The sequence below is a fragment of the Gymnoscopelus braueri genome (assembly GCF_963280865.1).
Source record: "Gymnoscopelus braueri genome assembly, chromosome: 17".
Lineage (NCBI taxonomy): Eukaryota > Metazoa > Chordata > Actinopteri > Myctophiformes > Myctophidae > Gymnoscopelus > Gymnoscopelus braueri.
This window is the reverse complement of record NC_137617.1, coordinates 1,997,727-2,021,329: the sequence shown is the minus strand read 5'-3', so window position 1 is coordinate 2,021,329 and position 23,603 is coordinate 1,997,727. Positions and strand designations below refer to the sequence as shown.

Sequence of the window (23,603 nt, the reverse complement as noted above, 5' to 3'; positions counted from 1 at the left end):
TTCCATGTCTAGCCGAACAGCTGGTGGAGGTTGTTCTCAGTCATGAACCTATGGTTCCAGCACGACATCGACTAAGATGAGTGTCCAGCGAGTTCTCTTCGACACCCGAGCACAGAGAGACACAAATAAATGATGTGTTGCGTTTTGCTGGATTATTACATTAAAGTATAATTTAAATGTTGAATTTGATCACCTTTTGTTTTTACATTACATTATTGCATGGGATGTATGTGTTTAACAAATGCATCGTCTTGTTAAAAAATGAGGCTTGTTTGCAAGTAAATAAAAACGGCCTACACTTATGGAGCACACAGCACTGCCACTACATACCCTTTTTAACATTCCAGATTGACAGTACATGTGAAACAACTGTGCTGACTAACAAATTATGCAAATGACAAACATATACAGTAAATGCCCTGTCTTATTAAAAAAGTAGGCTAATTCTGCTGTCCCATTTAATACATGTAAATAAAGGTGAAGCTAGGAAGATAATGAAAAAAACAGAAAATATAAAACACTGTGCTGACTAACTATGGCATGTGTGTCCATGTGTTTAACAAATGCATTGTTGCATTCTATTATTCAATGTAATGTGTGTTTCAGCAGAGAGCTAAATGTAAATGTAAACAGGCTACTGTATGGTATCAGTCAGCTCAGCTCTCACTCTGGAGCTTGGCAGGCAGCTTGGCAGTCATCCAGAACTGGTGGAGCTTTGTGATTCGTCAGTCGATCAATTCTACCATCCAATTGGGAGTCGACAGTCAAAGTCAACCAATCAAAATGCTTAAAGTCAGTTACTGTACATGTTCTGATTCCAATTGGAAGAGGTCATCATAAGTGTGTCTCAGCGTGATATAACTATGAGAGTGATGACACTAGCGTTGACTCCCATTGTAAGAATGGAATGCAGAAGTTCTCTTTCTATCTGAATGAGGAAGTTCCAATGTTTGGAACTACATGAGGCAACATGCCGCTTTGCAGCGAGATAAAAGCGCGACGCAACTCTCTCTCTCTATATCGCTGGTGTGTCTATCATCACACAGGAGCTGTTCCAGACTCATAGAGAGAGAGAGAGTTCCGTCCCGTCACGCTTTGATTTCTTCCTCATTGAGATACACAGAGCTTCCACATTCCATTCTTACAATGGGAGTCTATGCTAGTGTCGTCACTCTCATACTAGATCAAGCTGAGCTGTTCAGCTAGGTTGACCAATGTTGCCAAGCCTGCTTGTTATAAGCGACTTTTTCTGTAATCTCTCAAGCAGCTCCAGAATAATAAAAGAAAGATTTCCTCTTTTTTTTCCGTTTCTTTTTTTTTTTAACCAAAAGGGTTCCCAGATTATTATTTTTCCTTTAAAGTTAATTGTAAATATTGGTAGTTGCGTGTTGCGTTTTTTGGGGCTTGTTTCTAAAGTGTAGTTGCTTATTGTTTCTAAATGTTGTTTGAACCAGTGGTTCTCAAACATTTTCATGCCAAGGACCCCCCATATTAATATGTAGGCCTATTTGGCCATGGATCCCCATCAGAAAATATTGTTGCCCGACACCCTCATACAAAATGTGTGATGTTAAAAAATGTTTCAAATATATCCAAATATTTAACCTTTTTTCAAGACGTTTGGAAAATAGTAGATCTACAAGCTTGTGAGCTTGTAGATCTACTATTTTAAAATAGTCGATATATATATAAAGGTTCAAGTGTTAAAACAGAATTTGATGCTACAGCCTATATAAACTTTGTTGGGGACCACCTGTGTGTGTGAGATCATGTGGCCTGTAGTCGCTTCTTTTGGGTTTGCTTTCGTAGACCTGTCTGCTTGTTTCTCTCACAAAATCTGGTAACACTAGTGTTGACGTGTATAGCCTGCCCTTCCTCATAGAGATATACCTGTAGATAGTATGAAAAGTTATTGAGTAACCATTTTGAGTTGACAGCAGAACAGTGAAAAGTCCGGAACAGAGCAAGCAGAAGGACGGACACATGTATGTATCTTTTTAATAATATATAATAGAACAAATCCATAATGTAAGGGTAATGGGCATTGGGTAATAGGTGTATAACTGGTTTAGATTATTTTCTAACTCAAATAGATGGCGTGTTTACTGTTTAGCCTAATAACATATAAACAATGAACTTGATTCTTGATGAACATCATACTCTCTCCCAGTCTTCAGAACGGCAGGTTACAGGCTTACAGTTCACAGGAGGGCATGGCACAGCACACATCCAACGTTGCACGATAACAACAGCAGTACAGGTAGGCTGTATAACTCATGCATACACACACTGTAGAGACACATACACAACTGCACTCAGACATACTGTAATACAGTATTGGCTGTCGGTCCGCAGTCCCTGGCACAGACGGAGGATAATTCACTCTACAACCATACACATTGGAAAACAGACAATTAAACAGGCGGGCTGCAAAGCTACACATGGGAACTCACTGTGTCTGTGAGACAATAAGAACACATTATGTCCAGTAAACACACACACAATAGGCTGCATGCAATACTGTAGCTGGGAATAGGCTGGCATTTGTTCCCGCGTTACAATATTATATAGAATTGTGTTGCAGATTAAACTTTTTCATAGATTTCATAGACTTGTTTGACAACACTATCATTGTGTAATGTTTTGTTGGATTGGATTCATGTTAATGTGTTATTTTCACACATATTAACATTTTAGACAGTTAAAGGGATACTTCACTTTCACATAAAATAAACATTAAAAATAAATATTAAAAAAAAAGAAAAAGAAGTTATGGCAAAATAAAGGCCCCCTCACACATAAGTAGGACACTCTAATGCGTGAGGGGGCCGTGATTTTTCCATTACTTTTTTCATTTATTTTTAATATATTTTTTAAATGTTTATTTTATGTGAAAGTGAAGTATCCCTTTAAGCACTTAAACTCGCTGATCTACAAGCTCACACCACCTCGCAGTGTGCGTTGTGAGCTTGTAGACCTCCTATTTTCGGCTAATGTTCCCCTCAGAATAGGGATGCTAGGGTTCAAGTGGTTAATGTAAAAAAGAATCCCATCACAAAAATATTTGGCGGCAGAGCTACTACAGGAGTAACTCTGAGGACCCCCTCCCTGTTGAAGACCCCTGCAGGATTGTTGGTATTGCCTACTTGTATGGCTTTTTTTTCCTGGCAGTCCATAGGCCAACATGTCCACTTACAGACAAGAGATCAAGTTGAATGGATGGATTGCTTTGAAACTTTCTGAGCACATTTATGGTGCCCACTGCCCGGCTAATGAATGCATGAGTGATCCCATGACCTTGCCTCTGGCACCACCCTCAGCCCAAAGTGTCAACTTCACAGACGCAGATATATCATAATCTAATTGTCCCCGCCAGGCCGTAGGTGTGGCCAATTTTGCCCCTGTCCGTCCGTGTCCTTGTGTGTCCTCCAGAATCAGTTGCCCACATTTTTCACATCGGCCTGTTATAGCACCAACAGGAGGCCGATTTTTCCAAAACAAATGTTTTGCTATTACTATTTTGTCACGCAAATCGGTACATATAGGTACACATCATCTCTATAATCATGTCATCCAGACGGACCGGTCAGATTTTTCATATTTCATCCTGATTGACTTCTATTACCTGGCCTGGTAGAGACCTGTGCTCCGAGAAGCACATCTTTCTAGTTACAGGAGGATTTTTGGTAACCCCATGACCCTTCCTCTAACGCCCCTTCAGTGTTAGAGAGTGTATAAGCCAGGATACAAAGCAATGTCCTATGACCCCACATTGTATCGTCAAACTATTTAGCTGGTAAAGTTATGTTCTTGAACATGCTTCATTCAGGTTGTGAAATGAAATGCTCTTGAACATGCTATCTGATTGTGAAGAATTTTCTACCAACAAGCAGATGTAGCTGATAGAAGTCACCTTATTTCCTATTATGAGATGATAACTTGTAATGTTCAAATTGATTTGAATTTGAACTGTATGCATGTTTTTTTTTCCAGGGAGCTACAATGTCTTCCAAATGGAGCAAAATGTTACAGCAGAGAGAGTGGCTAAGGCAGTGGTATTCAACTAGATTAGACAGGGAGACAAAATTGTAAAATGAATTGAGGTCGGGGGCCACAGGCCTATGTAAACAAAAAAAAATAACCAAATGTTCATGGTTAACCGTTTAATACCAACGGTTAAATGTTTAATATTAATTTTTCATTTAATTGTTAGTGCAAATGCATTTTTCCCCCCAGCCTAAAGTGGTGCCTGGAGGGAGGCAGATGCACAGCCACCATGTAAGACTGCAATTCTGCTTTAAGTTAAACACAGGGAAATAAAGTACCATGTTTTGCAGTAAAACTATGATCTGAATTCATATTTTTTCTTCAATCAAAAAAATCTTGCAGTTTGATAACTGAGGCAATTATGTACTAGGCATGATAATGCAGCATGGCAGATCTACAGTAGTAGGAATCAGTGCCGGGTTAATGGAAGGGCTTTAGGTCAGGGGTGGGCAGCATTTATTTACTGACTTCGATAAAGTGAGTGAAGGGCCACAATTGAATTGAAACTAGAAACACATAGTGCTGAATTATGTTAAAATTGCGTGCTGAATTATGTTAAAATTGCATGAATTTGGTAGACATGCCAGACTGTCTTTATAAGCACTGTACTGGTGTACTCTGTACGAGGTTACAATGAAACGATTTACATAAAACAATCCAACTTTTAAATGAGCCTATACATTTAGACAGTATCTTATCTTAACTGATATGCACCACTCCAAAGGTCACTGATAAAACATATTGCATTATGTTATAAATATGGACTCAAGGCAGAGCATTTACTGGAAATGGCCTGATCTGCTGTAAAGTAGAGGTTGTGTAATGAACACTGAACATTGTATTGTCATAGTAACAAGACAGACAGCTGCAAACTTTCACTTTGACTTGTGTCAAGAGGGTAATCTACTGGAAATCACTTGATCTGCTGTAAACCCCCTCCCCACCTTGTTTCGGCATGTCATAAAATAGCAATGTGCGTTTATACATCTGCTATTTAAATATAATACATAATTACACAAAGTGAAATATTTCAAGCCTGTATCTCCTACATCCAGCCCATATCCAGTATCTCAAAAATATTGAAAGACCAATCAAAATTTGTTTTTATAAAACCAAAATATCAACCTTGTGAAAAGTATGTTCATATAATGAATGTATGCATTCATTATACACGCAATACTTGGCATGGGGGCTTATTTTACACAAATTGCTGCATCAATGGAGTGTGGCAGGGAGGCGATCAGCCTGCAGCACTAATGAGGTCGCTTTGACAGCCCTTTTTTTTTCTTGGATATAAGGGATGCCCGAAACAGTGTCCCTTATTTCATTTCAGGTAGTTGCCAGCCCTCGTGCCAAGTACTGCTGGAAAAAGGGGCACCAGAACGGATTGTAGCACTGGGCACCACAAAGGGTTAATCCGCCCTTGGTAGGAATACATTTCCTACCAGACAGACCGCTCTATTCTCGAGCACTTCCCCCCCCCCCCCAAACCACGTTAAATCCGGATAATGTAGCTGCGCCGCCCCAATAGGTTATTCTAGCACCTGCTCTACCCGTCACCATTATGCCGACGCCGTTATTTGCGCGTGGAGGTGTGCCCGTGGGCGTGTTGTTGCTATATCCCCCACATTGCCATTCTGCAGACACACATGGGTACGGCTTGGGGAGGGGGGATAGTGGAATCTAATACCACCCGCCCGTTTCTAAAAGCACCCGCCAAGTGCACACAGACACTACAATGGCTTTGTGCGTTGGACCATGAGCCGTGTTGCCAGCCTTGGCGAGAAATAAGCAACCGCAGGTCTATGAAAACAAAAAGAAGCAACTAGCCACATGAGCACTTCAAACTACTAACTAGAGCTTTCATATCCCCTAAATATTTCAGCCCGGCTCGACTAATAATTGACAAATTAGGCCCAGCCCAGCCCGTCAGTCATTTTTCTAAAGAAGCCTTATTTCTCATTAAATCTTGGTAATTCGTTAAGAACAGGAGTCATTCTACCCTATTCCAACAGTCTATATTTTATTTAAAAAACAGCTTGGAGCAAATAGGGCTATATAAATATATACACTGCCCCATAACCATTTAAAAAATTATTATGGTTATTCTATGAAATATATGTTTCATAGAATAACCGTAATCATTTTTGCCATGTAGAAATCACATCTAATGTTACCTTCTACTGCCCGCTGCCTGTGCTCTCATTTGAAGAAATAATCCAACATTTACTTTGAGGTGAAAAAGACATGAAGAAAGCTCAATAGTCTGTCTGAAGATCCATTCTATATGTCATGTTATGGTTTTAACTTTAAAGGGGGCTCTCTGCTGCTGCCGTCATGACAAGACAGCTGATTGATTTGACCTACTTTTGCGTTGTGCTGCCCTGTTGATTAATTATTTGGCATCAGCTGTGTAAGAATATATAACTATTTTAAATGGCTTTCATATACTCTTGGGGATCTGACTAATATGACAAGTTGCTTATTGTGAACACAATACGCTACAAATTAATTAATATATGAATTTATTTGGATTTAAAAAAAACGTTGACCTGGCCCAGCCGGTGCCAACGGGTCGGGTCCCGTTGGATTTGGGCTAAAATCTTAAGCACTTACATTTTTTATAAGATGATCGGATCATCTAGTGTGATTTTCATTTTGGCTGCTGTCTCGTTAAACCCATGCTGCGGGTGAATATTATATTATATATTATATATATTATATTATTATTAAATTCCCCATGTAAACGCTGTCATGTTTACTGCATTAAAGGTTCTCAATCTTTTCAGGCCATCGACCCCCCAAAATAACCATATTTGAACTGGGGACCCCCCCATTTTGTTTGACTCAGTTCCACAGATAAATATTGTGAAAATAGCAGATCTACAAGCTCGCCAGGCATTGGGTGCTCCATTGTGGTCTCGACCCACAGGTTGAGAACTGCATTAAAAGCTCCAAGCAAGTTACATGTCTAGTATGTTGTTGACCACGTAATGTAATGTTTTTGGTTTAGTGTTAAACTACTACTCTGTGGCGCGCGCCTCATTGTTTATGCTGTCCAAAATAACAGATCTGTAAGCTGTCGACACGACATGACGCAGCGCTGTTGATAGCTTGTATGTCTGTTATTTTGGGTAGGTAGGCGACGCACATACGCATCGCAGCAATGTGTCTGGGTTTGAGAGGCTATTAGATGATTGATGTAAACTTAAAGTGTAGCTCTGTTCGGGATTACTGAACAAAGGTGGATGATGAAAGATAACGGGGACAATATGGATGTAAGTTAACTTTAACTGCGTCACTTCAGAGGAAACTATGGAGCTACTTCAGATGTTTACACACCCCTGGAATCCATTAGAATGGTGGAAATAGAACAATAACAGCCACTGTTCTGCTGCGCTGAACATACAGACATACATACGGCATCCAACATACAGGCATCCAACATACATGCGGCATCCAACACAGAGCGCAGCAGCACCGGTTCAAAAAAAAGAAAAAAGACGCAGCGACATTCCATAGGCTAAATCAATGCATTTTGTGATCGCATCGCACAGAGGCTGCTCTACACACTCACACAGACACAAGCACGCAGAGATTTAACTATTTTATGGATAGATATAATAGATGTCATTAATTTATTTACCGCAATATTTCACCCGCGGTTTATCCGATATTAATTAATAATTATATTTGATTGACCCGAATCCACCCAAACCGCGATTAACTGCGGCAGTGATCCGCGCATCTCTAGTGAGTAGGCTACATATAGACCTTTCCTAAAACTGTCCAATTTATTATACCCATGTGCTACTGTTTGTCTGTGTACCACGTAGGAGCGTTGTCGCACTCGCAACATGATGTAATTAATTATTTGGGAGCAGCCGGTGTGTACCAATAGTATAACTATTTTAAATGGCTTTCATATACTATTCCGGATCTGACTAATATGACAAGCTTATTGTGAACACAATAGGCTACAAATTAATATAAAAATGTATTTGGATAAAATAAAATAAAAGAAGGAAAACAAGCCCAATGTGGCTTATAATAATCAGACCAGGCAACAGTGCAGACAGGGAGATAGGCTAGAGCATATATTGGATGTATTGGATCGGGGATGACGGCTAGCGCAGTCTTCTCTTAAAGGCAATGGCTTCTGGCACGGTGATTGGTTTTATCATTGTAACGCCCAAACCACACCTATGCATAATGTAACGGGTAGCTCAGGTGTTTGGCGGGTGAGGGGGGTGCCACAGAATACCGAATTTTGCGGGGAAACACCTCTTGCCTAGTCCTAATTCCGTAATTAGTGGTTTGTTCAAATCTCACCTAGAATAGGGGCCAGAGTGGATTGTCCCCAAATATTCTGGAATACAGCTGTTTCCAATAATGAATTAGGCTACATTGCACAAAAGTAGGTCAAATCAATTAAGCATGTGTCACTCCTCCAGCGCACATCGGGACTGGGAAATGAATTGATATCATATTATATATAACAATTGATATCAATCGATGATCATTGATTAATTGATAAGCAGCGTTTTTTAGGACTAAAAAAAAATTCTTGGACAGGAAAGGAAAACACTTGAAAAACGGCTGAAAACCAAATACTAAAACACTTACTGTTATTATTATCATTATGTATTTTTTTGTACCATTGCTGTCATGGCTGTGACTCTGTTGTGTGTTTACTAGGGGTGTCACGATACTAGGCTCACAATATCGATATGATTCTATTATTATTATTTTCCCCAAATTATCATCAACATTGGCCATCATCTTCAGTTTAAAAGTACATAAACAAGTGGAGTAAGTTCTCACTATAAACCATGTTGTTTCAGAGGACATAGACACTAATAACAAATATAATATAAATACTGCATATATATAAATTCCACTAATGTCATAGTCATATTCTTGTCATCTGGACTTTACCAACCAAGTGTAGCCTAGTTATTAACAACAGCTTTAACAAAATATCTATAAGCCAGAGAGGGTCGCTTGTAAAAATAAAATAAAAAGCTTTGGCTTTGATGCTATCTTAGAATAGATGTAGACCTATCTGACAGTGCAGAAACATAATTGCCTTGACATTAACAAGCGTCAAAGAGCAAGGAAAAACCTCTGCCCTGCATTTTTCACATCGGCCATATAAATAATTAGTGATGTCTGAACCTCAGTGACATCATAACTGTCTACTGTCATGATCAGCTGTATGTTGCATGAATGTGAATCAAGGACCCACTACACACAGAGTGATCTATTTTTCATTCAGCAAGGCATCATTTATGGTTTTATTGTGTTATTAAAGACAGGGTGGTGGTGTACTGGTGTTGTGTTCATCACAAGAGCTTTGTTGACAGTGTGTGTAGGTGACTGCTGCTTAGACGGGTGTGGTTTCACCAATGTGACCTTCATACCGCAGTGGGGAGTTGGCACTCTGTGCATCTTAACAACTTAAACTCCCATATGCTGGCTTCATGTGGCTCATTTAATGTATCCTCATTGTTTATTAGTTGTCTCCAATTTCTCTGTTGCCTGGGTCTACAAACACTTGGCTTGACGGCAACGTTATTTGTTTATTAACTATAAGTTATAAAATGTCCTAAGTAAAAAACACAACTATAACTACAATATAAATGAGCTGGCCTACCTCCTCCCACCTCTTCTCCCCCAGTGCTTCATTGTACAGTCTAATGGCCCTTGGAATGAAGGAGTTCTGTCTGTGCTTCACTTCTGTGATTGAAACCTAATATAGATGCCCTTTATTACCTGTGGTATTATGAAACGTTCAACGTTCAAGGTTGTACTTTTACTTATTAACTTAAAACTTATTTTGGTTTGGCTTCCTTCAGACAATTCAGCAGCATAGGTAATACCAACAATAGAATAATGATAGAAATCGTAAAAAAAAAAAAAAAAAAAAGAGTGCAAAAAGAGAATAAAAAGAGCATCATCAAATGTACATGTGCATAAAAATAAAAAACGTGGTATGTTGTATACACCAACAGCATTTTTTTTCTTCAGTAGCTGCCACCTAACTTATTCTCTATAGAACAGATCATGTACGTATACATCATTTTAATGTGTTGGGTCATCAACATGTCTGTACACGGACAAACATGTCCGTGGCAAGACATGTCTATGTCTGTGGCACGTTTTTTAAAAAGAAGTTCAAAATATAGCCTAGATATATTTTCTTCATTACAATGTAAAAACTTTGTAACACACCTAGGCTACTCTGTGTGGAGTTTGCATGTTCTCCCTGTGTCTCCTAGGGTCGTTAATACCCTCACAAAAACATGTAGTAATCCTGGTCGCTATACCGCCTCCCCCATGACAGCCGGGGCGCCTGATGGAGGGGAAGGGTATGGAATCGGATCACTGCCAATTCTCCTAACTTCAAATAAAGGTTTCAGAACCTTGAAAACCTTTTTTGCAAGACTGAAAACAAGTTTCAAATCTCTGAAAAAAAATTAAAATCTCTGAAAACATATTTTACAGTGTTTCGCCAACACATTTTCAGAGTTTCAAATTTGTCACAAACACACTTTCAGAATATGCATTTTGGCACTGTTCTCCTTGGGTATTATTTTGTTTTCCATGTTTGAAACCTTGTAAACTCCTGACTTAAAATAAAGGGTTCAAAAGGTTTGAAAGGTTTGAAAACTCGTTTTGAATCTTTGAAAAAAGTGTTGATAGGCTGAACGTGTTTCTCAAATCTCTGTAAACACATTTTACAGTGTTTTGTCAACACATTTTCAGAGTTTCAAATTGGTCACAAACACACTTTCAGAATATGCATTTTGGCACTGTTTTTCCTTGGGTATTATTATTGTTTTCCATGTTTGAAACCTTGTAAATGGGAAAAAAAATTCAATGGTTAAACTTTATTTTGAAACTGTGATTCAGCGTCACACACACAGCAGCACACTCTCCTCAAATCTCTGAACACACACGCAAGCGCACACGCACGCAGCAGCAGCATAGGCAGAGCCTCAAAGGCATGCATGTGCTGAAACTCTGAAACGTTCTTCTCGAAACCTCGCAGGGAGGCGGGGGGGAGCGGAGGCGGGACCATAGGCGGGGCCGTTTGAAGTCCATACCAATCACATTTTGTATTTACTGGGCTGGGTGGAACCAACAGCGGTCGGCAGATGACTGACGCTCACAGGGGATTGGCAGACTGCTCAGCCAATGAAAACCCACAAGATAGCCTACACGTCACGCTATTCAAGGATTATTATTATTATAATAATATTATCATTATTCATTGCGCACTGGTCCAATACAATACAAACCAATGCGCTGTTGCGCATATCTAAACACACCCACAGCCTGGCACACAACATTCTATCTTCTAATTCTCCAGGAATGTCTGTGATTATAATTTTCCTATTATCAGCAGATGTGAGAGTGTCAATTCCTTGTGTCAATTGTGATTATATAAGATGATAGTCTATTCAAAGAAGACAATTTGCGCTATGCCATTCGCTCCAAATGACACACTTCAGTTTTATTCATGGATTACACAGGAAATAATGAACTGATTACAATAATATAAAATTCTCTCAAATCAGTAACAGGTAGGTGATACATATGCCCATCAAATATGGTTTTATTGAAAGGCAATCCAAGGTTAGAGCTTGGAAACCAATATTCGGGGAATATCTGATGGCTTGGAGCGCTTCAGTGCGGCTGCAGAGTTCATCTTGGAATTTGTCATTACAATTTTACTGTAATCCACAAAAGTGTGACTGTTAATTCCTTGTGTCAATACATTGTGTTTTTATCACCGATGCCAGTATTATTATTATTGTTAATAGACAGGCTACTTTGCAAGTATATGTTAGAGCAACTTAAGTGCCTGCAGAACTTAATAATATAAGCAAACTTATTATTATTATTATTATTATTATTATTATTATTATTATTATTATTATTATTATTATTATTATTATATACCTTACTATTGCAATAATAGACCTTACTATTATTACTGGAGTATTTCCATTTTTCTATACTTTTACTTACTCCACTACATCTCAGAGGCAAATATTGTACTTTTAATCCGCAGCAATTATTTGAAAACGTTAGTTATGATGTAGATTTATATTTATATTATTACATCCCCAACCACTTCAGACCTATTTAAACGTTGGCTATTTGAAAATAGCCGATCTACAAGAACACAATGCTCAATGTGACTCATTGTGACCTTGTAGATCTGCTATTTTCAAAAGATTTTTATAAATTTTAGACATAATGATAACGGTAGCATGGCAGTGATTCGACCTCCCGTTAGTCCCGTTAGTCTGTAGGCCTATACCCATAGCTTCTGACTCACCGAACCCCACAGATGAGTGTCCGTGCATTATTTCGGGGAGATGTCAGAACCATTTCCACCAGCAGCTTTTTCAGAGCGCATTTGTCACACGCAGAAAGCAGCCCAATAGACAGTGCTTGGGTGAACTTTATTTCAACATACCCTAGGCCATAGCACCCCAATTAATATACAGTAGGCTACATGAAGGACAATATGTTGTGTATTTTATGTAATGTTAGCCTACAGCTTGCACTTGAAATCCACTAATGTGTTCTGTTCGTCATTACGCGCGCTGGAAACCTCCCGATGTTAATTGTTCCATTGCCTCTGCCAGAGGCAATGCCTTTACAAATAGCATATTACTATTGTAAAATAACAGGTTTTATTGTAAAACATGCAGACCCACGCTGTGTTCCAGTATTTTATTTATTGTGGGTAATCTATTTGAGAACAGCAAAACCGATCATGCACGAGTTTATAGCCTGAAACATGACTGTCATGTCATATCGTGACCGTCATGGATGAACTTCAACCTGGTATTTAAACGTTCTCCCCTTTTTGCCGTACATCTACATAAACGTTCATATTTCAAATATAAAGTGCTGACTTCATGGCCACGGATGTTACAATTATGTACGTTCCCTCCGAAGTACCCAAATATTCTTAATTGTTAAATAAAAAGCATTGCCTGCAGGAGCTTTTTTAAGCCCTTAACAAAAATATTGAAAATTATATTTTGTTTTGTTCCATTTTTGCTTTGGCAATGGAGAGAGGGAGAGGGAGAGGGAGAGGGAGAGGGAGAGAGAGACCCCCTCTTTAAACAAAGAGTGAATTTGGATGTCAAAGGAAATGGCCAGTCTCCTGCTGGGTCTTTGTCTGGCAGAGGAATGGTAAATCACTGATTTCCAAATGTATATAGACAAATTTCACAGTAAACATTTTCAACTGTAAATTTCCAATGACGTACAAAAACACCAGCAAACTGCAGGTTTACTGAGCAACTGCAATTGCCCAAAGTTGCCCATTAATGCCTCTTTTCATGCAGTGAATGTTTATAATTATACATAACAACTTATAACAAAGACACTTCATAACTTACTAAGTTAAGGTAGTTATAATATGCTGTTCCACTCAGCTCATAATGCATTATGACCAGCACTTATAATGCGTTATAAAAGTTGTCATACATGATTATAAACATTTATAACAAGTGTTATAATTCCATATAAGCGCATCATAATGAATTATAAGTGTGATTACAATGCATCATATAGACATTTGTAAAAGTGTGTGTGTGTGTGTGTGGGGGGGGGGGGGGTAGTCTTCCTTTGGGGGATACCTTGGGGAGCACGGGGCATCCCAACAGGTGACCCCAACAGCACATTATGGAGATAAGCCATATGTGATGCTGAAGGGACATATATGGCTGAGGGAACTTAGGGCTGAGGGAACATATGGTCTAATTTGGGATGGGGGAACATAGGGCTGAGGGAACATAGGGTCTAATTTGGAATGAGGGAACATAGGGCTGAGGGAACGTAGGGCCTAATTTGGGATGAGGGAACAGAGGGTTGAGGGAATATAGGGCTGAGGGAACATAGGGCCTAATTTGGATCAAAAATCTGTCTAAGCTAACTATACACAGCTTCCCACAAACTTGTTACAGGGTACAGGCGTGGTCCCCAAATCCGAGACAACTGGGAGGGTTTCAGAACAGGACGAAAGGACCCCCCGTGCCACAATACAGGCTGACCAAACTGTGTACCGTCCGTATGTACACATTTAGAAAAATCTGCAAAACAAAAACGACAAACTCCTGAACAAGATCGCACAAGCCAAGCGAGTGAAGCAGAAGCACTCAAAGGAGGAGCTACAAGTAGCTTTGACAAGCTATTGAATAGCGGCAAGTTCACTTCCTGCACACAGAGGTTGTGGAGCTCTAAATGTCCACCTGTGCGATGCCGTGCCGAGGAAAGAGGTGTGAAGGATTGCCGTGTAGAAATTTGAGGCATCGCAGAGGGCGACACCCCTAGCCGCGGCACACCCCGGTCTACCTCGGTGCCTCCACTGCCGCGGAGGAATATATCATATTGGAGTGATCCAATATAGCGCTACATAACCTTCAATAACTTGGAGAGCCTATTTCCTTTTCATCTAGGCCTACTCCAGAGATGTTTCAGAAAATCCTAAAACTGTTTTAAGCCTGGAATCAAGCCAACCAGCAATATGGTGAATTATGACCACAGCTTTTGATTCAAGTGAAAAAAATTATTGGAAAATGCAGTAAAGTCTATTATTTTAAGAGTGAAGGAACTACTCATCCCATGAACCATTATGTGTGTACCTTTCTAGCACTTCCAACCTAATGACAGTTTAGCTTGATTCCCCCTGTCCGTGTGTCTGTGTCTGTCTGTGAAAGCCACAGTTTTTATGCACCACATATACAGTATGGAACAAACTCCTAGACAAATGTATGTCTGCTGCAACTCTCAGTTCTTTTAAATCAAAGCGAAAAACCTTTCTGTTTGCTGTTGCCTTTTACTGAGACATTTTATGCCTTTTATTTTTTAGGGGGGAGGTGCAAAGAACAGCTGGTGGAAGCTGAACGCTGGATCTGCTGACTCACGGTTTCTGATTTACATCATCCAACAGCATTGCTCAAAGCTGGTAACCTTCTCTTTAAACTCATTGTACGTAATTTCCAGAGCTCTGTTGAAACATAGGCCAGTCCAGTGTGTTGCAATTCATGCAATCCCATCTGCTCTTGTTGCACAGCCAGCGAAGATGATTTATGTTCGACTTTGCTGGTTGGATGGAAGCCCAGATCGCTTTCCCTTTCTCGGCAGAGAAAGGGGCAGTGATACTGTGTATCTATGAATGATACACAGTACGATAGCACTGCCTCTCAAAGGACAACTTAGTTTTTTTTACAACAAGGGTTACAACTTTTATTCGTTTGTAATGATAATAATTAAAAGATGAGGTAATTGGTAAAAATGAAAAACAAGGCAGAAATGCCACCCTACATTTTTTAAATCAGCCTCATGGTGGCGCTGAAACAGGCAGATTCATGTTTTGGACGATAACTCTTGAACTTTAGGTCATACAATCAACATATTATTTCCCCTGGATTCTGTGGCATTTCTTCCTTGGCCTAGTGGGGATGTGCGTTCAAAGTTTTACGGCAATCGGACACTGCGTTCATGATTTGAGGCATTTTGTACAAAACGGGCCATTCCTGCAAACTTTGAAAGCCAATCTTAGCCAATAAGGATGGAATATGAAAAATCTGACAGATCTGTCTTGATCACATGACTATAGAGATCATTTGTACCAATTTGTGATGTGTAGGAGTAATGTACAGACATCCCACCCTGGAGAAAATCATTTGCGGGAGGTGCACGCACAAACCTGTGCGTGCGCGCAAAGCACGCGTGTGCGAACATTTTCATACTTCTTTGGTACTTTTTTCCGGTTTTAATTCGTTTTTTCCTTTAATTATACATTTTTTTAAATGTTATTTCATTCATATTTTTGCCTGATTTTACCATCTCTATTTGACCAATATAAATCTACAGTACAAGCACATAAATAGATCTTTTTCTATCTCTCCCAAGTAGCACTCCATCTCTTATTTGATCAATATACACTGAATCAGTTATCTTAAAAACTAGCAAATCTACAAGCACTTAAACAGATCTTTATCTACAGTACATACAGTCACTTTAAACTCTTTCAGCCTGGAGTATTAGTTATTTGGGCATCATTAGTGTAGCTATTAAAGCCATGAGCTACAAGGCAAGCTCACACCCCTCGTGAGCTTGTAGATCTTCCAATTTCATTAAGCTATTTGAATGCATTCGCCACACGTTTTTAGCTTTGATCTCTCTCATCAAAATTGTCACTGTTACATACAGTGCAACGGGCAAAAGTGTCATTATTTACACGGGTAACTCCTTGAGTACTTATTGTCTCCGCCAGGCCGAAAGGCATGGCGAGAGAGTATGTTTTGCACCCTGTCCGTCCGTGTGTGTGTGTGTGTGTGTCCGTGTCCGTGTGTGTGTGTGTGTCCGTCTGTGAACAGGTAATCTCCGGCTCCGTTGGCTTGATCGCAGCGAAACTGTGCACACACACTCCCTGTATGCCAATTCAGAACCTTTGCCCCAAATTTTTCACATGGGCCTGTTATAGCGCCACCAGGAGGCCGCTTTTTGCAAAACAATTTTTTTGACAGTACTCCTACAGATTCTGCCCAAACGTCACGCGAATCGGTACATCTCTATAGTCATTACACCAAACGGGTCTTTCATATTTTTCATATTCCATCCTGATTGGCTAAAAATGGCTTCCAAAGTTTGCAGGAGTGCTCCGTTTTGAACAAAATGCCTCAAATCATGAACACAGCATGCAATTTCCATGAAATTGTGCACGCACATTCCCACTATGCAGAGGAAGAAATGCCACTTGAACGTTTTCAAAACCTTTGCCCTGCATTTTTCACATATGTCTTTTATAGCGCCACCAGGAGGCCGACCTATATAAAACACATTTTATTATATTACTCCTTCACATTTTATCCAAATTTCACGCAAATTGGTAGACATGATCTCTATAGTCATGTGATCAAGACGGATCTGTTACATCCTGATTGGCTAAGATTGACATCTAAAGTTTGCAGGAGTGGCCCGTTTTGAACAAAATGTTGCAAATCATGAACGCAGCGTCCGATTGCGATGAAACTTTGCATGCACATTTGCACTACGTTGACGAACAAATCCTTCAGATTTTATCCAAACATCACGCAAATCGGTACACATGATCTCTATAGTCAACTGATCAAGACGGATCCGTCCGATCCACCAGATTTTTCACATTCCAGCCCGATTGGCGAATTCCCATTGGCTGCCCCATTGGCTGCCCCACACTATCCTACCTGACCTGTGCTCCGAGGAGCACTTTTTCTAGTTTTTCTCTCCCCCTCTCTGCATCTGATACCAGTGGTTGGTCACTTTTGGACGCCTACTCCTCCCGCAACGAATGACATTAATTCATTTTGTCAGATTGACAGTTCAGCGACGAATGAGAACAAAGAAGAGGTACAAAAAAATTAATTGCAGGTTGCAGATCCTGTCTGTGTGTGCCTCATGTGTGCAAACCGAGACAGTAGGCGGGCTCTAGACCGGATCTGAGCAATGAGAAGTGAATAGGAACCGTTCTCTTATGGTCGCTTGCGGGTGTCCGGGAGCGGACGCTAATTCCCGAGAGACTCCCGGAACTTCCGGGAGAGGTGGGATGTATGAATGTAAAAAAAAAGAAGAAGAAATTGGCCTCCTGGTGGCACTATAACAGGCTGAAAACTTGGGGCAGAGGTTCTGCTCTGACCTCCATGCCTTCGGCCTCGCGGAGACAAAAATAGCCGGCTTATTGGGTAAAATATTTTTCATTTTTACCAATTACCCGAATGCCCCCACCTACCAGTAGTTAAAAATTGCGGAAACGATAGAAAGCAATAAATGAATACATGTTAACACATATTTTTTGTGTAACTATCTCTCAATTTAGTAAATTATATGACATACGATGGTAAGATGTTTGAGGGTTTCATATTTCTGTAATGTATCTAAATTATGTTTTGTATTTTGTGTAAAAAAAAAGCAAAAACATTTTCACTTTTCAGCATCGTGGACATTTGCAAAAATGGCAAAACAAGACATAATTGACGCTCTGGAGGAATTAACAAGTGAAGACTTCACGTCGTTCCGGTGGTATCTGGTGGACGATGGAAAATTCACACAGTCCAAACTGGAGAACACCGGACAGGACCGCAGGAAGACGGTGGACTGCATGGTGCAAGCCTTCACTGAAGAAGCTGCGAAGATCACAGTGGATATCCTGAAGAAGATATCCAGGAATGATCTGGCAGATAAGCTTCAAATAGCTTGTTCAAGACCCAAAGGTAAGGAAAAAATGCACAGATAACAGATAAGATGGTGGTCACGCCCTATAGAAAACATTACCATGGTGTTGTAATCTTACTAGTAGCAGTGGTTCCCAAACCTTTTTTCGATCAGTGCCCACTTGAAACTCTCAAAAGCGTCCGTGGCCCACTCATCTGACCTCTGCTGTGTTAAGTGGTCAGATGGGTGGGCCGTGCGCATTTTCAGAGCATGTTTATTTTAATGATCGATCAATCGATTGTGTTCCGACTTGGATCAATGGAACTAATGTAGTAGGTTCCGTTTTATCTGTATCACAATAAAAACTCATCTTTCAAGGTTTTAAATAAAAAATACCATTACTTATTATTATTTCTAAATCAATTTATATTATCAATTAAATGTTAGTGTTTCACAAATTATTTGCAGACACACTTGCAATATTCTGATGACCTATCACCATAGGTTGAGAATCGCCGCTATAGAATACATTGCCATAGTGTTGTAATCTTACTAGAAACATACAGTAGTATTGTGGGTTATTTTGATATTGTTTGTTGCTGTCGGGCAGAAACCTCTTATCTCCATATTCTAACTTTTTGTGTTTTTAAATAAATGAATGCCCTACTTGATCACACTACAGAGTCACACAAAAGCATCAAAAGTAGCAGATACACAAGCTCGAAACACGTGACGCGTTTTGAGGTTTCCACCCAACAGAGATGATATGCATGTTCTGTCTCTTCCAAGCATTATTTTGTTTTCTTCACAACAGATGATTGGTCAAATTAGACCCAGAAAACCCCCCTCTACTTACCAGCTCTCAACACTGACCCAATCTCAACAGTGTTTATAATAAACTTTATAGGGTAGAATAAACACATTTATAAACAAAGCTTTGTATCATTATAATGAATTGTATGTTTTAACATTACAGCATTGCAATAAAAATATACAGTACTAAGTGAAATTAACCTTCAAATATAAACAGAAAATATTTGTGGCTGTTGTTGCAAACAGAAAGAGAAGAAGAATAAGAAAAAATATAATATATGTTTGCAATCTTTGGAAAGTTTATTTCTCGGATGTCTTGGTACAGTTGGTAGGTAGTTAGGAAGTACAGCTCAGTTTTCACCTCATCTAGTTCCTCTTATGTTACATTTATTTGAAGCACTTTATTTTTGTGTTCCCTTTTTCTATGTTCCCTTTTGTCATTTTAATCTGTGTGATGTTGCGCAGTGCTTTGTAACTTCTGTTTAGAAAAGTGCTATATGAATAAAGTGAATCATGTCACAACATAGAACAAATCTTACTGTACAGTATAATTTCTGTCAGTCACACCATGTGAGCTTTTGTCATGTTTGGTCCAAAATTCTGAAATCATGTTTTCATTGACCCACTGCTCTACTTCCCTATTTCTTGCAGCAGCCATGGTGAAGGCCAAGTCTGAAGACAAGTGCAGCGTCTGTCTGGAAGTCTTCACCCAGCCCGTCTCTCTTCCTTGTGGACACAGCTTCTGCAATGTCTGTATCACCAAGTATTGGGACGACATTGAAGTCTACCAGTGTCCAGAGTGTAAGTTTACGTTGGACAGCAGACCTGAACTTCATGTCAGTTGTTTAATCTCTGGACGAAAACAAGAACAGCCCAGGGTGTTCTGTGTTATGTGCAGCAACAGCCAGGTGGAGGCTGTCAAATCCTGTGTAGATTGTAACATGTCCTACTGTGAGACATGCCTGGAGCCACACCACAGGATCCCAGCCTGGAAGACACACCAACTGGTCAGCCCTGTGAGCAACTTGGAGGACAGAATGTGCAAGAAGCACAACAAGATATTGGAGTTCTTCTGCAGGGATGATAAGAGGTGCATTTGTAGAGATTGTTCATACATGAACCACAAGAACCATACCATGGTCAAATCCGAAGACGAGTGTAAGAAGAGAAGGAGGCAGATGGGAGACGAAAGGAAACACCTGGACAAGCTTATCCAGGAGAGGAAACAGAAGATGAAGGAGCTCAACCGCTCTGAAAAAAGCAACAAGGAAGAGGCAGATAAAGAAAAGAAATATTGTGACGAGGCCTACACCTCTCTGGTGGAATCCATTCGGAAGAATCAGGCAGATGTCATCGAGGTGATTGAGAGGAAGCAGAGGGAGGTAGAGGAGGTCTTACAACGCTCCATCGAAAAACTGGATGAAGAGCTCGATAATCTCCTGAGGAGGAGAAAAGAGATAGAGGAGCTATTGTGCACTGACGACCGACTCTATGCCCTCCTTCTCAACAACGATGCCCTCTGCACTGGTCCAACAACCACTAAGGACTGGTCTCCAGTCGGAATCAACAGTGAGATCCATGTGGGGATGGCGAGTGAACCTTTAGCTGAAATGGAGAAGCACCTGAACACAGAGATGGAGATACTGTTCAAAGACATGGAGATGATCAATCATGATCTGGCCGACAACCTGGAGAGGATCCAGCAATTGTGTAAGGTTGACGTTCTGCTGGATCCTGACACGGCAAACCCCTATCTCATCCTCTCCAAAGATGGAACAGAAGTGAGAGCTGGAAAAAAGAAACAGCATGTGATGATAAATCCAACGAGATTTGATGCAACATTAAATGTCCTTGGGAAACAGGGCTTCTCCTCAGGGAGATTCTACTATGAAGTTGAGGTCAATCGGAAGATTGGATGGACATTAGGAGTGGCCAAAGAGTCTGTTGATAGGAATGGAAGCACTGTACACATACAGGATGGATACTGGACCATAAGCCTAGTTGAAGGGAAATACAAATCTTCAGATAACACTGATCTCACATCCCGCATCTCACATGGAAGGATGCCAGTGAAGATTGGTGTGTTTGTGAATCATACAAAAGGTAAAGTGTCCTTTTACGACGTCGAGGGCAGGGCTATTATCTATTCCTTCACTGGCTGCAGCTTCACAGAGAAGATCTATCCAGTATTCAATCCCTGTGCTAACCACCGTGGCATAAACTGTAGTCCTCTGATCATCACACCTGTCGTGTCCAACTTTTAGACAGAAAGACAAGGGAATGATATCTGGTCACCTCAGCACCCCATTATCATCAATAACCAAACCGTTGAAATAGTTGACAGCTCTAGTTGAAGCACCTTGGAGTGACACTGGACATGTAGACCAATGACACCCCAGAAAGGAGCCACCAAAGACTATATTGTTCTCTTGCGGTTACCTCCTGCAAGGTAAACCTCCTGCAAGGTTAACATCCTTGGTGACTGTAAATGTAAATATTGTATACATTTTTGTATGCTATGTTGATGAATTGAATACACTGGACCACAATGGAAACAAGTCCCCAGGGCTTTTATTTTATCACTACATCCGACCTATCCTCCATAACATCCGGGACAAAAACCTCCACCTGCATCCTAGAGCCAATCCCCTCCACCCTAGTTATGGTCTGCCTCCTCTCTCTCTCTCTCCATTCTTTAACATTATAAACTCCTCCCTGTCCACTGGTCTCATCCCATCTGCCCTAAAACTGTCTGCTGTCACCCCCATTCTCAAAAAACCTGGACTTGACCCGACACCCCCAACAACTACCGGCCCATCTCCAATCTCCCCTTCATCTCCAAAATCCTGGAAAGAGCAGTCGCCTCCCAACTCAAATCCTCGACTCCAATAACCTCTATGAAACATTCCAATCCGGTTCTGCACAGAACACAGCACAGAAACGGCTCTTCACAAATAAAGTCACCAATTCTTGGCTGACTCTGGTTCCCTCTCCATCCTCATCCTCTATGATCTCTCCGCTGCTTTTGACACCATCAATCACTCCACCCTCATCTCACGCCTTCAGCCTTCCCTTGGAATAACTAACACTGCCCTCTCCTAGTTAAAATCATACCTCTCCGACCGACACCAGTTTATCTCAATCAACAACTGCCAGTCCTCCACTGCCCCAGTCACCCACGGTGTCCCCTAGGGCTCAGTGCTTGGTCCCCTGCTCTTCATCATTTACATACTACCAGTTGGACAGATCCTCCGTCACCACAAACTCCAGTTCCATTGCTATGCTGACCATACACAACTTTACCTCTCCACCAAGGCTGTCACCGCTGCCACCCGCTCCACCCTCACCACCTGCCTCACAGACATTAAAACATGGATGCAAAAGAACTTCCTCAAACTCAACTGCAATAAATCGGAAATCTTAATCATTGGCCCAGACTCCCTCACCCGCTCCACCCAGAACTTAACGCTCAATATCGACGGCTCCTCTGTGACAACCTCCACCTGCGTCCGTAAGCTCTTTGTCATTTTCAATTCCACCCTCTCATTCCTCAGACCAGATCTGATAGGTTAGGTTAATCAGTTTGTGAAAAGATTTTGTATAAGACATATTTTATTGGGTTAACTTTAACAGCCATGTTAGAAAGTCACCAAGATTTGCCAGACGCACACAGCCACAGAGTGTGCAGCCAGAACTTGAAATGTTGTTATTCGTCTTGACGCTGGTCTCCTACGCCGGCCGCCTGGAGTTATGACTACCATATCGTTGATAACTGCTGATTGTTTGGATTCCGGACCCTCCAATCTACCGTTGCCTAGGACAACCGGCCCATGGCGAGATGAGGTAGGCCAGACCGAGGTCATTGATGGCTCCATGAAGTGAATCAGACTGTAAACAAACCACCCAATAATCACGGAATATATGAACATTGGTCTCTATCGAGACCGGAGAGAACTTTTCAACCACCAGACTAGTCGCTTAGACGGTCCTGTTTTTAACTGCCTCCATTTCTCTCCTGTTTTGTGCAAACTTATTTGAGATACAACCCATATTATATAAAGTCGTTGTCTTCCTTCAAAACCACACTCAAAACACATCTCTTCAGGATAGCCTTTCCCAGTTGAGGTCTAGTTAGGATGTCTTCCCAACCCATGCTTAACTTTTTATTGTTTTTAATCTAGCACTTACATCTTTATTGTTTTAGTTTTTTCTTAAAGTTGGTTCCTTCCTTTCCTTATATAAAGCTACTTTGGGTACTTAGAAAAGCACTATATAAATTTGAACTATTATTATTATTATTATTATTATTATGTGTTATCCATTTAGCTTTAATGTCTTACTGTACTGGCTGAATAGCAGCTGGACCCAATTATAAATAAACACCAATTAGTTGAATTCCATTTACACTACCCATGTTGTTCTTTTCTATTTTACTTGTCTAGCATGTTGAAATTGTATACGTAATTATTATTGATTTTATTTAATTTTTGTATGTCTCTATTGTGTTCTACACACAC

General features: G+C 40.4%; 1 protein-coding gene across 1 annotated transcript; it reads left to right on the top strand.

Annotated features, from left to right (window-relative positions):
- The first annotated feature begins 1,911 nt into the window (after window positions 1-1,911).
- On the top strand, window positions 1,912-23,585 carry LOC308104810 (E3 ubiquitin-protein ligase TRIM39-like). The gene is made up of 5 exons (XM_080455339.1): window positions 1,912-1,985; window positions 2,171-2,260; window positions 14,948-15,043; window positions 18,054-18,332; window positions 19,738-23,585. Exons 4-5 carry the CDS (start codon window positions 18,074-18,076, stop codon window positions 21,348-21,350), a joined length of 1,872 nt encoding a protein of 623 aa, XP_080311465.1. The 5' UTR covers window positions 1,912-1,985; window positions 2,171-2,260; window positions 14,948-15,043; window positions 18,054-18,073; the 3' UTR covers window positions 21,351-23,585.
- Window positions 23,586-23,603: the final 18 nt, after the last annotated feature.

Excerpts from the sequence above, each read along its gene's own strand:
- LOC308104810 (XM_080455339.1), top strand. The coding sequence starts at position 18,074 with ATGGCAAAACAAGACATAATTGACGCTCTGGAGGAATTAACAAGTGAA. Across the intron at positions 18,333-19,737 it reads AGCTTGTTCAAGACCCAAAG|CAGCCATGGTGAAGGCCAAG; the intron begins GTAAGGAAAAAA and ends TATTTCTTGCAG.